At 42.4% G+C, this 15578-nt stretch overlaps 1 protein-coding gene across 2 annotated transcripts in view; it reads left to right on the plus strand.

The window, feature by feature from the left end:
- The first annotated feature begins 4005 nt into the window (after positions 1 to 4005).
- pdlim5b (PDZ and LIM domain 5b) overlaps positions 4006 to 15578 on the plus strand; it is a 109243-nt gene continuing 97670 nt past the window's right edge. For both annotated transcript variants that reach the window (XM_056261421.1, XM_056261422.1), the window contains exons 1-2: positions 4006 to 4123; positions 15205 to 15337. In XM_056261421.1, the coding sequence (XP_056117396.1) occupies positions 15245 to 15337 (93 nt within the window). In that variant the 5' untranslated portion in view covers positions 4006 to 4123; positions 15205 to 15244. The remainder of the gene's footprint in view (positions 4124 to 15204; positions 15338 to 15578) is intronic.

Genomic DNA, 15578 nt, shown 5'->3' on the forward strand with positions numbered 1-15578 from the left:
CACTTCTCCTGGCTGTATGTCCTCCCAGTCGTCACATAATGAAAACATTTCACCTAAACCTGTGGCACCTAGTTGTGTGTCCTTGAAATCCTATTTTTGTAAAAAGATATGCTAGAATAGATCATGTGAGTGGTCTGTGAGAAAAGATACATGTACTTGTAAGATATGTGAATATAACGAGAAAGAGTGGCCTAAATCTTCATCACGATCCAAATTCACGTTTACATTTATGCAACATAATGCTCATATATTATGTTTGTTAGACTCTTGATTTGTGCCAATCAAATGTTATCCAATGAAAGTCCACAGGGAACAGGCCAAGTGTTGTGTATATTCCCTAATGTTCGATGTTATCATTATTATAATTGTGAGGTTGAAAATGCAACAGAGCTTTATTTATCCATGTACAGTGTAACATTACTTTGGACTGACTGAGATTAAATTAATAGTGAACAAAATCCCTCATGATTGTTTTACGGCTGCTAAACCAGCTTAATTTCCAGGATTATTCCTCATTCATCGGGATCTTGGAGGATTTGTTTCCTTAAGCTTTAAAGGGGCTCAGGTATGTAGAAGTCAAACATTTATATAAACTTATGTTAAGAAAAGCGCTCGTCTATGGGGGTCGTATTGGCGTATGATGTGTGGTTTGAAGGCTCGTTTAGTATCCAGATTTGGGGTCAGATGTTCAAGAAGAGAAAAAAGGCCACCACTCTTATAATTATGTCTAAAAAGTAAAGATACAGTGAAATACACCCATGCTAAAGTTGACTAAAAAGAGGAATAAAAAATCTTTTGGAAATTGATCTTAATTCCTTAATTTAAAAAAATGAGGAAAAATCCAACCTTTAAGGACACCAATTTTCTTTGTGAATGAATAATGTATCGTAAATAAATAAATGTTCTTCCTTAAAATACAGTAAAGTTCCCTTGGCCTTTGGGATTAAAATATCCTTTCTTATACTGTCTATGAAAATATCCCCACATCATCACACACCCTTCACCACACCTAGAGTTGGCGTGGTTTTATTTCAGTTAGCCTAATAGCTGCTTTGATTTGCATTGAGAGATGATTTTATGGAAAGTTCCCAATCAAACCATTCTTTACGTGTTATCATCCGAGACGTCAAATCAACCTGTCGTGTCAGTTTCATCAATAAATCTAGATCAATGAACAACATCATTGATTAAACGTCAGCCTTAATTTACCTGTCTGTCTCCAACCATTTACTCACATTTGATCACAGTTGCACAAATAGAGGTTTACACAACACAATAATCCCGATGGATCTGAGGCGAAAATGATCTCATGAATATTAATTAAGTAACCGACAATCGGCCAGTAGCCCTCCCTGATTGGCTGAACCTAAAACGCTGGTCTTGTTGACTCATGAATATTAATTAGTAACCGAGAATCGGCCAGTAGCCCTCCCTGATTGGCTGAAACTAAAACGCTGGTCTCCTTGATTCATGAATAATAATTTTTTTTGGCGCTTCTGCAAATCTGAAGGAAATCTCCCTTTTAGAAACATTGAGACATTTTTTGTAAGAGCAGTGTTGTTTGTGGGAATGTTTCAGCCAGGGGCGTCATGCAAGCCAAAATTCTGGGGGGGCACAATCTGAGACGTTGCAATTGTTTTCTGACGGGTGATATGGATCATGTTTCTCCCCCTGACATTTTTTTAATTCTGGCTGCGAAACATACTATTTCAATGCAGTTTGGGAGGGACAGAAATACCTTAACGGAGCTAGCAGCAACCCTCCTCTATCTGAGGACTAAGTTAAAGTATATGTGCATCTTATATGTGCATTATAAGATGTTTTGAAGGCCAAAAAAACTCCTAAAGTTGAGCTTTGACTGATAGGCTTTTCATTTTTGTCTGTCAGTGAAGAAAGTAAACATAGGGTCAACTGATAGGTTGATTTATGAATCATTTTCTCAGACGAATTTATTTACTGAAAGCTACTAGGAAAGCTAGGTAGCCTAACTAAGTTATTAAATTCATTCACAGTACACATTCATTATTGATCTTATGCCTAATACAGGGCCGTAGACAGGGCTTTATAATCACAGAGGTCCTAAATTTGAGGTGGGTAGGGGGTTCAAATTTTTTATTTCTCTGATATGTGCATTTCAAGACGTTTGAAGGCCAAAAAAAGGATAAGAAATAGCTTTAAAACCATGTCAGTGGGCAGATTATTTGTCAATACCTGCTCTCACTTCTTATCCATCACTCTTTCTTTTTCTCTCAGTCTCCTGATCTTGCCTTCCCCTCCTAAAGCTGAGCTTTTTTAATTTACTTAAGGCTACAAATTGTACTATATTAATTCTCAATATGTACACATTCATTATTAATCTTGTGCCTAACAATGAAAACGTCTTTTCCCCTCACAATGACAGTAAACTATTAGCCTACATTACGAGTCACGTTACATAGGCCTATTTTCAGTTCAAAATGGCGAAATTAGACAAAAGTATATTCGTGTGCCTGATTATTTTTGTCATTCGTTTAACATTTATGAACTAAAAAAAACTCAAATATGAAATGTTTAGTTTAGCTACTTACATCTCGCACTTGACTGTACACTGAGGCGTCGAGTCTCACTGCTAAAATTCGCGCTCAGCTTCTGTGAACATAAAGCCCGCCTACTTTGATTTGATTCGTCATCTCAAATATTCTGACATTGACGAGCAGTGACAGACCAATGAGGCTCAGATGAACACGCACGCACACACACACACACACACCATGTCCTCTGTTTCTGACGTGCGCTCTGCTCGGCACCGCTGCGGATTGAAGATGAACAACGCGCTGAATCTGATTATAACAAGACTGAAGAAATAAAAAATTATCAGGGAGGAAAAATCTGAGGGGGCACGTGCCCCCTCACTTTGAATGGGCATGACGCCACTGGTTTCAGCCAATAGATGGCAGTATTTGTCCACACTATTACTCTGAGTGAAGTCAAGTCAATCTGAAACATGGAAAACATATCTCATCTGATCACTGTAAGACAGTTTTATAACACACAATAGTGATTGATGTCTAATGCTTTTGTTATGAAACAAGTCAACACTTGTTGGCATCAACTAGGAGGGATTTACCGGTATTCCTGGCATGTACATTAACTCTTTGTTCTTAGAAAAAATCACATCAGACATTATTACTAAATTATAGTTTTTCCTCTCACATTCCTCTCATTATGGCATTTCACCATTCATTTATATTACTTTGCATTTCTATGTTTTCGGTCTCAAGTGAATGAAGGGCTGAATGAATTTATCCCAACTCACGCATGCATATAAAAGGAGAGAAGAAAGAGGCAGAATATTGGCTACATATAATTGACAAATAAGGTAAGATGCATAATGAGGATAAAGCTAAACAAAGAAAATGGAGATAGAAAATAATAAAATAATGATAACTATATCTATTCCCCATATGTGCTGTCAGTGTCTTTTTGTATTAATTTTTTTATTGATTTTAAAGAATTACAACTCAGGGGGGTACATTAAGTAAACAAATAATCACACACACACACAAAAAAAGAAAAATATATAAAGATACAGTGACAAACTTAAAAGTTAAACAAAAATGTGAAAATGTTTACAGACTGAAACACACTTTGCAATATTGTGTTTAGGTATTGTTGAATTTCTGATCTTAAAATTAAAAACAAAGGCGTGTTTCCTCCAAATTTACATTAATGAATACTAAATTTAGCTAAAAGAAGAAGCAGATAATGAAGTAATATTCCGTTATGATAAGATTTGTCATAAGAGGGGGAAAAACAACACATTTTTTAAGCACAGTTGAAAGCTGATAATAAAGGAACAGAGATCTGACCAAACACAAACTGAACGAGGACAACTCCAAATTAAATGATAAACTGTTTCTTCATGGCGACTACGAAATGTACACAAATGAATCAATGTGCTGTCAGTCTCTCGGCCTGTCAATCATCGCGCCGGTGACGTCAGAGCGCCAGAGCGTCATAATTTCCTCCAGCGTGTGTTAAAGGGGCGGAAGTTAGTGAGACAGTTTCTGGAGTTTCTAAACTCGTTTTCTTTCTCTTCCTCACACACAGTTTGACTCCACATCGGCTTCACAGCACACCACAGGTGAGTGACATGAACACGCGTGTCATTGCGCTTTAAAACACATGCGACTTTACGTCAACGCGGCGCGAGAGGAGACGCGAATGAAGTTTACAATGTAACGATTCGCGTGGGAAAACACCCCTTAATCCGATTCTTTTTAAAGTTCTTATTAATTTCAGATATTATGTTGAGGATTTATGTTGTGAATATATTAATAAGCAAAAAACAATGTGTATGTATTCAGGTAATGTTTACCCGTGGTTTACCGTTAACTTTGAATGAATTTAGTCGGTTATTTATTTATTTTTTGGCGCCGTGTCAGTTTTGAAAAGTAAAGCGGTTTGTGATTGACTCAACGAGGAAGTGGTTTTGTTCTCCATAAAGGTGTGTCAATATATCTCTAAATAAGTAGATTTACCGTTATATCAGCACTGGATGTAGGCTACTCTATAAGTTAACGTTACATATATTGTGTGTGTAGAGAGATTTGATTACAATATCTGTCATTACATGGGGCGTCATGTTGTCCTTGTGAGTGACTGTTTTAAATCAGAAACAAAACAGGGAAAAGTTAATACGTAACGTGAAAAGAGTGTAAAATGTGTGTGAACTTGTTTATTTGTGCTTCACTTTGGCAGTTAAAGTCCTCATGATGGTAATTTGAGGTCATTTTGATGTAGTTCTGCTCTAAACTGAGGTTGCATGCGGAATAACAGACATTTAAGGTATGAGAATGACATTAAGTGGATAATAATGATGTTAGCTAGTTTAAATGCACTTATTAACAGTAATGTTGTGTATTTTTGGTGCTTCCAGGTGACTAACCGCTCAGTGACCTTAAGCAGCTTGTGTTAAAAGTGAGTTGTTGCTTGCACGTACTATATTTTGTTATGAAATTGTCCCCAGAAGTGAGATAAACATGATTAAATCTGCTTTAGGGACGTCTGGGGAAGTGCTCGATCAGAAATAGGATATTTCCCAGTAGAAACACACTGCCAGTGTCAACTCTCCCCACCTTAAACTGGCCCATAATGCAATAGTCAGGATTGAGACGTGATCCAGCACGCCTGAACTGAACCCGGGCCAGGTGCGGCTCTGTGTCTCCAGTCTGTAGGCTCAATAACTTCAGCATTTGGGATTCTTTAATAATAAGTTGGTTATAGTCTAGTAAAACACTAGGACGTTTTGTCCCAGGTGCATTCCTGTTACATAAGAGAACCAATGAAACTCTCCATAAAGGATAATCATTAGTTGGTCAGCGTCACAAAAGCACACCTGTGTTTTACAGGGAAGCTTCGAATGCTTTCGCAGGTGACTAACCAAATGGAGAATGTTTGGTCGTTTGTTTCTAGGTTCAGAACTCAGTGGCCAAGCATTAAACTGTCAAGCACTGAAAGTCCAGCCATGTTAGAGCCTGTTTCTTTATGCGTTGCTGTAATAAATCCCTAAATTACCACCTATGAATCGGTAGCTCAACCCTGTCTACACATGCAGTGATTTAACGGCTGTCGTTTGCGTGTTATTTTAGTGCTTGGATGGATGTAGAATTAGGTAATTCCTCAGTTAAATGGAACTTTCCATAAACTAGAAAGTTCTGCTGTTTTTGGCCAAAATGATGTTTGGCTTTGATCTTAAGCTAATATTCACTCTTAAAAATAAATGTTCTTTATTGGCAGCATCTATGAAGAACCTTTAACGTCGTCATCAATATAACCTTTCCAAGGTTGTTTAGATTTACTTTTAGGAGAACTTTTCACTTAAAGGTTATTTTGGGAAACCTTATGATTCTTCTATGACATCACTTTTTTAAGAGTGTTAGGAGAGTCAGAAATTTACAGTTACTTTATTTCACTAAATAAAATGTTTTGCAATGTTTTTATTGGCTGGCTGGAGGCAGAGGCTTTGGCATCACGTCGCTTGGCGCCGTTCGCACTATAAGAAAACCAACCGTGACTGACAGATCAGTGGAAAGCCGTCTTGGTGCTCACGCTGTTTTGGTGACGGACATATTAAGTCGTCCATTTCAGAGGCATTCAGGGACATATGTGTTGTCTTAACCATAAGTTGAGAAACCTTTTTATATTCAGTTACCTCTTTTGAAGGAGTTTTTAACAAAGTTAACCCAAATATAGTTTTGGTAACACCTGATATAGTTTTCCCATGGATTTTTCTTGCCATGAAAATAGTCACAGACGCTGGCATGGCGTTAAAAACAAACAAACAAACCTTAAATTGTTTTGTATTTGACTGGTTTGAGCACATATTAGTAACCAACTGCTAATATTATGGACTTAATATCCAACGGAAATGGTTTGATTGACGTATTTCCTCTTGAAACCGGAAGCTGGAGTGGGACATATCAGAAGGATTTTTAAAAACAATGTGTCCCATTCACCAATAATTGCGTGGATTATTTCGTATTTGTTTGCACAGGAGAACTTCTAACAAAAAGTTTCACAAAATCGTGCGTACGCACATTAATTTGTTCTTAACCTCATGCGAAGGTTAATGATTTTGGAGGATTCTAGATGAGTAATTTGCATAAAACACACCCAAACATCTCCTTTTAATGGCATAACGTAGCTTGTCTTACTCTTCCGTTGTATATGATTAAGATTATTTTTTATATTTAATATTAAATGTAAGTCCACCCAGTGTACGTGTGGTGTTTTTTGCAAATTTTAAATGCATTTTACGACAATGTTAAATGACAATGTTATTGTCGCAGCATAGCAAGTCCATCATTAATTAAAGAGATCTTCACTCTAAATAGCATTTTATTGGAGAAAAAAAGTATATACACACCCTGTGGACAAGTTGAGTGACTATCTATCTGAGTTTTTTTTTTGTTTGGCTGGAAGTGTATGATTTGTAAACTTTAAATCTGGTTAAAGTTGGTCAGTTTTTGTCAGCATATTTGCATATGCTCTCAACGTTAATAGGCAATAGGCATGGGCTAAAGTTTCAAAAGTTGAAGAAGCTACACTTATGTTATTCTAACTGTCTGAATCATAATACTTTTGTTGATCTAGATTAGAGAAGATGAGTAAATGTACCCGTTATAAAGCCTGTGTGACAAACACACACAGCCCTTAGTGGCTTCAGGCATGGAAAATCGTTTCATTCTCTCTTTTCAGGATGTTCTCAATACATGTTGTTCTTCATAACCACACCCTTAGTGCTTTCAGAGGAGCGTTGCATCAGCGTCACTGACTCACACAATAGTCACACAGATAAAGTGATGCACACTCATCTTTGAGCAACTAATGAGGTTCTCCTTTCCATGCAACTGTTATTCAGTCATTAAACAGATGGTCGGGAGTGCTAATGTTGGCATTATGTGGTGCATGTTGAGCTACTTCACCTGTTTAGCACCATCATGGCTTTGTTGTAGGGATGCACGATATATATCGGCCACCATATCGGTATCGGCCGATATATGTTCATTTTTAATGTTATCGGCCCGATAAGAAAATGTGGCCGATATATTGAAGCCGATAAATAGTGGATTTTTTCCTTCAGCTGAGACACTTCAGATGTGCACTGTTCAACATGATGGTTTTGAATTGCTTGAAATATTTGAGGTGGTGATGGCGCAGTGGATAAGACACATGCCTTTGGAGTGAGAGACCCAGGTTTGAATCCAGTCAATCCACTGTGAGACACCAATGTGTCCCTGAGCAATACACTTAACGCTAGTTACGCATGTAACTGTGGTTCTGTGAATTCTGGATGACCGCCAGAGGCAGTGTAAACACTATGGATTATCGCAGCGCCAGCTAGATAGGTCGAGAGAATATACCAACAAAGTCACGTGGCGTGACGTATGCTGAGCCCTGGAGGGTAAAGCTACAGTAGCTCAGCACTCTACCTCGGTACGCCTTTCTCGCGCATTCCGAGTGACAGAGAACTCTGGCGGTCATCCAGAATTCACAGAACCACAGTTACATGCGTAACTAGCGTTCTGTTTCATTCTTACTGACCGCCAGAGGCAGTGTAAACACTATGGATGACACATACCAACATAGTCATGAGGAATGCCACCCACCTGATGAAATTAAGGCTGTTCCAGAAGAACCGCAGAACTAACGGCATGATGAGCAGCAACGTTGACCTTATAAAACCGGGCAAACGTGCATGGAGAAGCCCAGGTAGCAGCAGTGCAGATATCCACCAGGGAAACTCCTCTAAAAACAGCCCATGAAGATGAAATGGCCCTAGTGGAATGGCAAGTTAGTCTCCAGGGCAGTGGTCTCCCTGCCGCCTTGTAAGCCAGCGTAATGGTCTCCACTATCCAGTTCGACAACCTCTGTTTCGACACTGGAGCACCTTTCTTCACACCACCATGGCAGACAAATAACTGGTCTGACCGTCTAAATTGAACAGTAGAGTTCACATAACACTTCAAGGCCCGAACAGGACACAAGAGTTGGGCACTTGAATCGGACCCTGAAGAAGTCTGAAAGGAGGCCAGTTCAATATGCTGATTTATGAACTGAGGAAGAAGGACCTTTGGAAGAAAAGAAGGATTGGGTCGTAGAACCACCCCGGAGCCATCCGGTAACCAACGCAAGCACAGTTCACTAACAGACAACGCGTGCAACTCACTGACTCGTTTCGCAGTAGCAATAGCTAACAAAAAAGAAGTCTTCAAGGACAACCATTTAATGTCAACATTTTGCAAGGGCTCAAACTGGGGTGAGCACAGGAATGCAAGTACGAGTGACAAATCCCACACAGGAAAATGAGGATTCCGAGCAGGGTTCAGACGGCGTGCGCCCTTCAGAAAACTGCAGACAAGACGGTGAGAGCCAAGAGAAGAGCCACCAACTGGAACATGATATGCAGAAATTGCAGCAACGTACACTTTCAACGTGGAAGCTGCTTTTCCTTCCTCCAGTAAACGTTGAAGAAAACTTAAGACACGCGGAATGTCGCATGTTGCAGGATCGAGCCCCCGTTCCTTACACCATGCAGAAAAAAGCTTCCAACGGGAAGCATAAATCTGTCGTGTGGAAGAAGCCCTAGCATTAGAGATTGTGTGAATAACAGCAGGGTCACAATGCTCCAGGGAAGGATTTAACCCAATGGCCAGACCCAAAGCTGCAGACGAGCCGGGTCCGGGTGCCAGACACTGGCCTCCAACTGGGAGAGGAGGTCCTTCCTGGGGGGAAGCTTCCATGGATTGCCTGTCAGAAGTCTCAGCAACAAAGGAAACCACGGTCTGGCTGGCCATCGTGGTGCCACGAGTAACACTCTGTGCTTGCACAGGGAGATCCTGTGCAACGTCTCCCATAACAGAGGGGTAGGTGGAAACGCATAAAGCAGGCAGTTCGGCCATTCGTGAGACAGCGCATCCTGGCCCAGGGGGCTCGACACTTCTGTCCTTGCGAACCATAAGCGACAGTGGGTGGTCATCTCTGAAGCAAAAAGATCCACCTCTGCTCTTCCAAATCGTAGCCAGATCTCCTGCACTACATCTGGATGAAGCCTCCATTCTCCTGGATGTACTTGATCCCTGGAAAGAGCATCTGCTGTCTGGTTGCACACTCCTGGAATATGAGCTGCCCTCAGTGAAGCGAGTCGTGGCTGACACCATGTCAGGATCTCCTGAGTCAACCATAGAGACCTGCGGGATCTCGTGCCGCCCTGGTGGTTCAGATGGAACACTGTTGAGGTATTGTCTGACCGAACAAGAACATGGCGGCCTGCCAGAACCGGCATGAAGTACTTTAGAGCCAAGAACACTGCCCTGAGTTCTAGCAGGTTGATATGTTCCGCGGCCTGGATCGGAGTCCAGCGCCCGGAAATACCCCTCCGATTCCACGTTGCCCCCCATCCTGTGAGGGAAGCGTCTGTCGTGACCAACTCCCGACGAGAGGGAACAACACCCAGGGGCACTCCTGCCTTCAGAAACTCTAACTGTCTCCACCGCCTCAACGCACATATGCAACGGTGAGAAATTATAACCAGTTGATGACGATGTCTGGTGGGATCTAGCCGCAAACTGTTGTTCCATAACTGGAGTGGTCTGAGATGGAGTAAACCCAGGGGGATCACAACTGTAGCCGCTGTTAACATCCCTATCAGTCGTAGGACCACCTCGTACTGCAAAGACACACCCGGACGAAAGCGAGCCAAAAGTTGTAGAATGTTTGTCACACGTTCCTGAGATAGGGAGGCAGACATTAGGCAGGAATTCAGGGTCATTCCTATGAACGTAGTGGTCTGTGATGGAATCAAACGGCTCTTTTTCTTGTTCACAGAAAACCCCAGCTTCTGCACATGTCTCAAGAGCAGTCTGGAGTCTTGTACGGCCTGCTGCTCTGTGGGGGCACAGAGAAGCCAGTCGTCCAAATAAGGAAGAATACGGATACCTCTCATCCAAAGAGGAGACAGAGCTGCGCTCACACACCTTGTGAAGACGCGAGGAGCAAGGGAAAGGCCGAAGGGTAGCACTTTGAACTGGTATGCTTGATTCAGGAAACTGAAACGTAGAAACTTTCTGTGATGTACAGCAATTGGGACGTGAAAGTATGCATCTTTCAGATCGACACTTACAAACCAATCGTCTGCTGTCACAGACCGGAGAACATCGGCTGTGCGCAGCATTCGGAAGGGAAGGACCTTCAGGAACAAATTCAGAAGCCTTAAATCGAGAATTGGGCGGAAACCACCGTCCTTCTTTGGAACAAGAAAATAAGTTGAATAGAACCCGTCTCTCTGAACGAGGGGATGGACCTTTTCTATGGCTCCCTTCTCTAACAGTGAACAGATTTCCAGAGAGAGAGCCACTGCGCGAACCGCGTCTCTGACAATCGTAGGAACAATTCTTGAAAATCTGGGAGGCCGGCGCCGAAACTGTAGAGTATATCCCCTGCTCAGAGTCGCCAACACCCAGGGGTCTGCTGTGTTGGATCTCCAGTACTCCAGTTGCTCTACAGAAAAATGATCGACCGCCGGCCTGACTGTCTCAGGCTTTACGTGTGCGATTTTTAGTGGTCGCGGGGGGACGCTGACGGGGCCCTCCCGGACGGGGCCCTCCCGGAAACTGTCGATGAGGTGGGCGAAAAACTCTCGCATCTTCAGGAACACGAGGTCTTTGAGGGGGCTGTGCTTGAGGTGTAGCGTGCCGGCGGAAATGCTGCTCCGATGCGGCATAGTGATGTCGGGTCTGAACCGCTGGCATCCTAAAGGTAGGGTTGCGCTGCACCTGTGTCAGCTGACGAGTGGCTTCAGACAGCTTTACCCGCTTTTCCAACAGTTCCGGAACATTTGGACCAAAGATATGCCCGGGAACAAAAGGAAGATCTCTCAAGGTTTTCTTACAGTCCTCCGGCAGTCGTGCTTGGGCAAGCCACACTTGGCGGCGGGCTGCCAGAAGCGTGGCTGTAAGACTACCCAGCTCGCGGGTCACATGGCCTGTCGCCAACAGAGCAGTTTGCAGAAATTGTGAAATAGAGGGATCTGCATTTGCAGGTTCCAGCGTACTGGTGGCAGCAAGAAGTAACTGGCAGATCGTGTTTTCTGCTCGAGTAATGTAGGCAACAGACTCGTATGCCTTTTTTAGCAAGGAATCCGTACGACCGCATTGAGCACTGGGGCATCGCACATTCCCTCGTAGAGCCTCATCAGGAGAGACCACCAAAGCTGCCACAGGCTGCTCTATTTCCGGAGCACGACCCACCCCGATAGAATCTGCTTCAGCCATAGATGCTAGCGTTCGAGCAATCTTTGAGCGCCGCTTAGGTGGACCAGAACCAGTGAGAGCATTTGAGAATTCAGCCACAAAATCCTTACATGGTGGCATGGCAAAAGAAGTTGCAGCTGTGGTCTGTCTGAAAAACACATTAGTTTGTGCAGATTGGACAGGTGACTCATCAAGTCCTAGACGAGCAGCTGCCATTCGAAGCACAGCCAAAGTGTCATCGGAGGAGGACTGGGCTTGTCCAGACGACTGAACTGACCCCCCACTAGAGCCCTCTGCTGCTGGGTAACCAGTGAAAACAGCCTGAGGTGATGGTTGTGTAGCAACATCCATAGGATCCCCATGATCGTGAAAAAAGGAATCTGAAGCACTTGTAGAAAGCACATCAAACTCTGAACGATGAGAAAAACAAGGGGAATCAAGAGACTCTTCCCCAGCTCCCTGGTTTTGAACATTCTCATCCTCCTGTGTCATCCTCACAGGTGTAGCAGATGTGACCGGCTGAAGTGAGTGAAGCAGGCGTTTCAGCTCTGCCATCTCTGAAGAAAGCACCGACACCGTCATAGAAAGTGAACCTTTCTCAACATGTGAATGTTCATCATCTCGCGATTTGGCCTTCTTAGCTGGGAGGGGAGCACCAGCTGCCGCCGACGCCCTGCGCTTCCGAGTGCGCGAAGGGGCTACATCTAACTGCCCTAGTTTCACTGTAGAATTAGGGTCTAACTCGGCAAGACGGAGCCGTCGTTCCGACATAGGCAAAAGGCTGCAGTGCATGCACGGGTCCGTGAGAGCCTCTCGCAGATGTTGAACACCCAAACACGACGGGCAGATGTCATGACCGTCGTCAGGGAGAAGATTATTAGGGCACAGCTTACAAGTCAGTGGAAAACCAGTGGCTATCGAGCTGTGAGCCATAGTTACTCGCTAATAACACCCTCGGATAGTACCGTAAGGTTAAGTTAAGCGGGATGAAAAAATAATAAAAATAAAATAAAACGATTACCTCGGGTGAACCGACAGGTAATACCAACAAAAATTTTATGAAAAAAGATAAGAAGTGTCTAAAATGGCCGGCGGATTGAACCGAGGGACAAAAAGTGTTACATGGATACGAGGAAAAAACACTCTAAGTAACGTTAGATAACTTATGTCAACGGGAGACCGTTAACTCATAGCGCGGCAAACACAAGCCACCGGATTGCACCGAGAGGCACAGAGTGTTACCGACGAAGCAATATGAAAAAACAAAACTCACCAAGTGCCGTTAATTTAAATCCAAATCCTTGAAAAAATCCAAATCCTTGAAAGAGCGTAGACACGCGCTGTCACAGCTTGTGAGGACGAATCTCGCTGCTCTTGTAAGCTGCACTTGACAGCGCGTCACTCAACCAATACAACCTATCTCAACTAGGCGAGAAAGCGAAAGAGGTAGAGTGCTGAGCTACTGTAGCTTTACCCTCCAGGGCTCAGCATACGTCACGCCACGTGACTTTGTTGGTATATTCTCTCGACCTATCTAGCTGGCGCTGCGATAATCCATAGTGTTTACACTGCCTCTGGCGGTCAGTAAGAATGAAACAGAACCCCTAGTTGCTCCAGAGGCATGCGACCTCTGACATATATAGCAATTGTAAGTCGCTTTGGATAAAAGCGTCAGCTAAATGAATAAATGTAAATATGATTGGAATCACTTAAACAAGGGAAAATACAACATATGTAGCCGATATGACAGACTTGCAGCTCAAGTCTGTCATATCGGCTACATAGGAGAACATTATAATTGTGTGTTTGGGACATGGTGAGACTTTTGTTTTTGTAATCAGGCTCTCAAAAATGATAAAAAAATTTGGATTTAGATTTATCGGCTAATAAATCGGTTATCGGCTTTCAAATATAAAGAATTATCGGTTATCGGTATCGGCCAAAAAGTCGGTGCATCCCTAATCTGTTGTCATCCACACACTGACTTTCATTGATCCTCATCTTCCCATATGTCCAGTTTATAACAGGGCATGGAAAACCCACACAGCATGATATAAATAAACAGTCCGATATGAATCGGATCTGTTTTGAGGAAGTGGGATGTTGAAATGAAGTTGGAATATTTTCCGTATTGCGGTTGCTCTCAATTACTGACGTACTGTACCGAGAGGTTTTAAAAGGCAGGAGAGCAGGTGGATAACATTGCTTTTAACTTCTAAAAGCGTCCCCGTTGTGTCCGTGGGACATTCCTGAGCGAGACCCCCAGAGTCTAATCCGTTCTTCTGGAATGTTTCTATTTGGCTTGTGCTGGATTTTACTTGGGTTTTTCCTCAACAACAACAACTGTGGCGCTCACCCGTAAGCTCTTAAAATACTTGCCTGTGCACAACAAGATTGTCCTCCTCCTGTCATGTTTATATAAATAGAGATTGCTCTTTTGTTTTATCTGTACTTATGAGATAAGTTTGGACTATGAACCATCTTGTCCATGGATTTATTTAGAAACCTGGGTAATACTTTATTTTGCAGTGTCCTTGTTACATGTATTTACCATAGGAATAACAGTAAATTATGCATAATTACATGCAACTAACCCTCAACCTAATCCTACCCTAACCCTATAGTAAGTACATGTAGTTAATTATTATTACTCAGTAGTACTTAATTATATAATTACACTGTAACAATGACACCTTAAAATAGTGTAACCGAAACCTGTAACATTTTCCAGTTCAATCAAACTCACAAGTATATCTGTGCCGTTCTTCTCTATTTGTCTATTTTAGCCAAATATTTGCTTTTTGTTTATATATATATATCACATAAGACACGTCCAACTGGATAATAACTTCCATTGATGCTTCCAAGGTGAGGAGTTTGTCTTAAAGTCAATAATTTTGTCCCTTAAAACTCATCTTTGATCACCAAAATGACATTTTCCTTGAAATAAAATTTGTAGTGCGTTAAAGTATCTTGAATGTAACTCGACACCCTTGCCTCATTTAGTATGCACGGTTCTATGAATATGCAAATGAGCCCCGCCTCCACTCACTCCCTCAGCTCAGAGATCCACTGGTTGACGATCTGATTGGTTGATCTGATTGGTTACAAGGTCGTTTGTGACGTCAGAAACACCAGCGATTTCAAACCGTGTTTTTGAGACTGTCTTTGGTTCACTGCAGTTTTAAGCAGAAAATACTCAGCAATGCTGTCGACTTATGAACTTACACATGGTTTGTCTTAAAGCGTATTAAAAACACCACATAGACACATAAACAACATTAAAAGCTTGATTTTCACAGCAGGGGGAAGTTGCAGAAGGATGTGTTTAGGTGTCAAAGGCATCCATCAGTAGATCATGTTTTATCTCCTGCTGTAACAACAATACTAAGTCTTTGCTCTTGCTTCTCAGGCTGTGTATTGGACTTTGGCTTTACAGTGACCCGTCCACCATGAGCTACAGCGTGTCCTTGATCGGACCTTCCCCATGGGGCTTCAGACTTCAGGGTGGCAAGGACTTCAGCATGCCTCTCACCATCTCCAAAGTGAGTGTCACCTTTACATGTCATGCCAACTTCAAATTGCCCTTTAAATGTCAATAATAGGTGCATGAGAGACATATTGTTCTATATGTGATCTGTGCGTTCTCAACATGTTGTGCCATCAAGCTGTTGAGTGATGATTCGGATACCATTGACCCTGTTATGTTGCTCATGCTCACTGTCTCTCTCTTTACCTGTAGTCTATCCTGTCTTCAGTATTAATCTCTTATCCGGTTTGAACAGA

The sequence above is a fragment of the Rhinichthys klamathensis genome, unplaced genomic scaffold, assembly GCF_029890125.1.
Source record: "Rhinichthys klamathensis goyatoka isolate OS25496 unplaced genomic scaffold, OSU_Roscu_1.1 h1tg000182l_1, whole genome shotgun sequence".
In the NCBI taxonomy this organism is placed as follows: domain Eukaryota; kingdom Metazoa; phylum Chordata; class Actinopteri; order Cypriniformes; family Leuciscidae; genus Rhinichthys; species Rhinichthys klamathensis.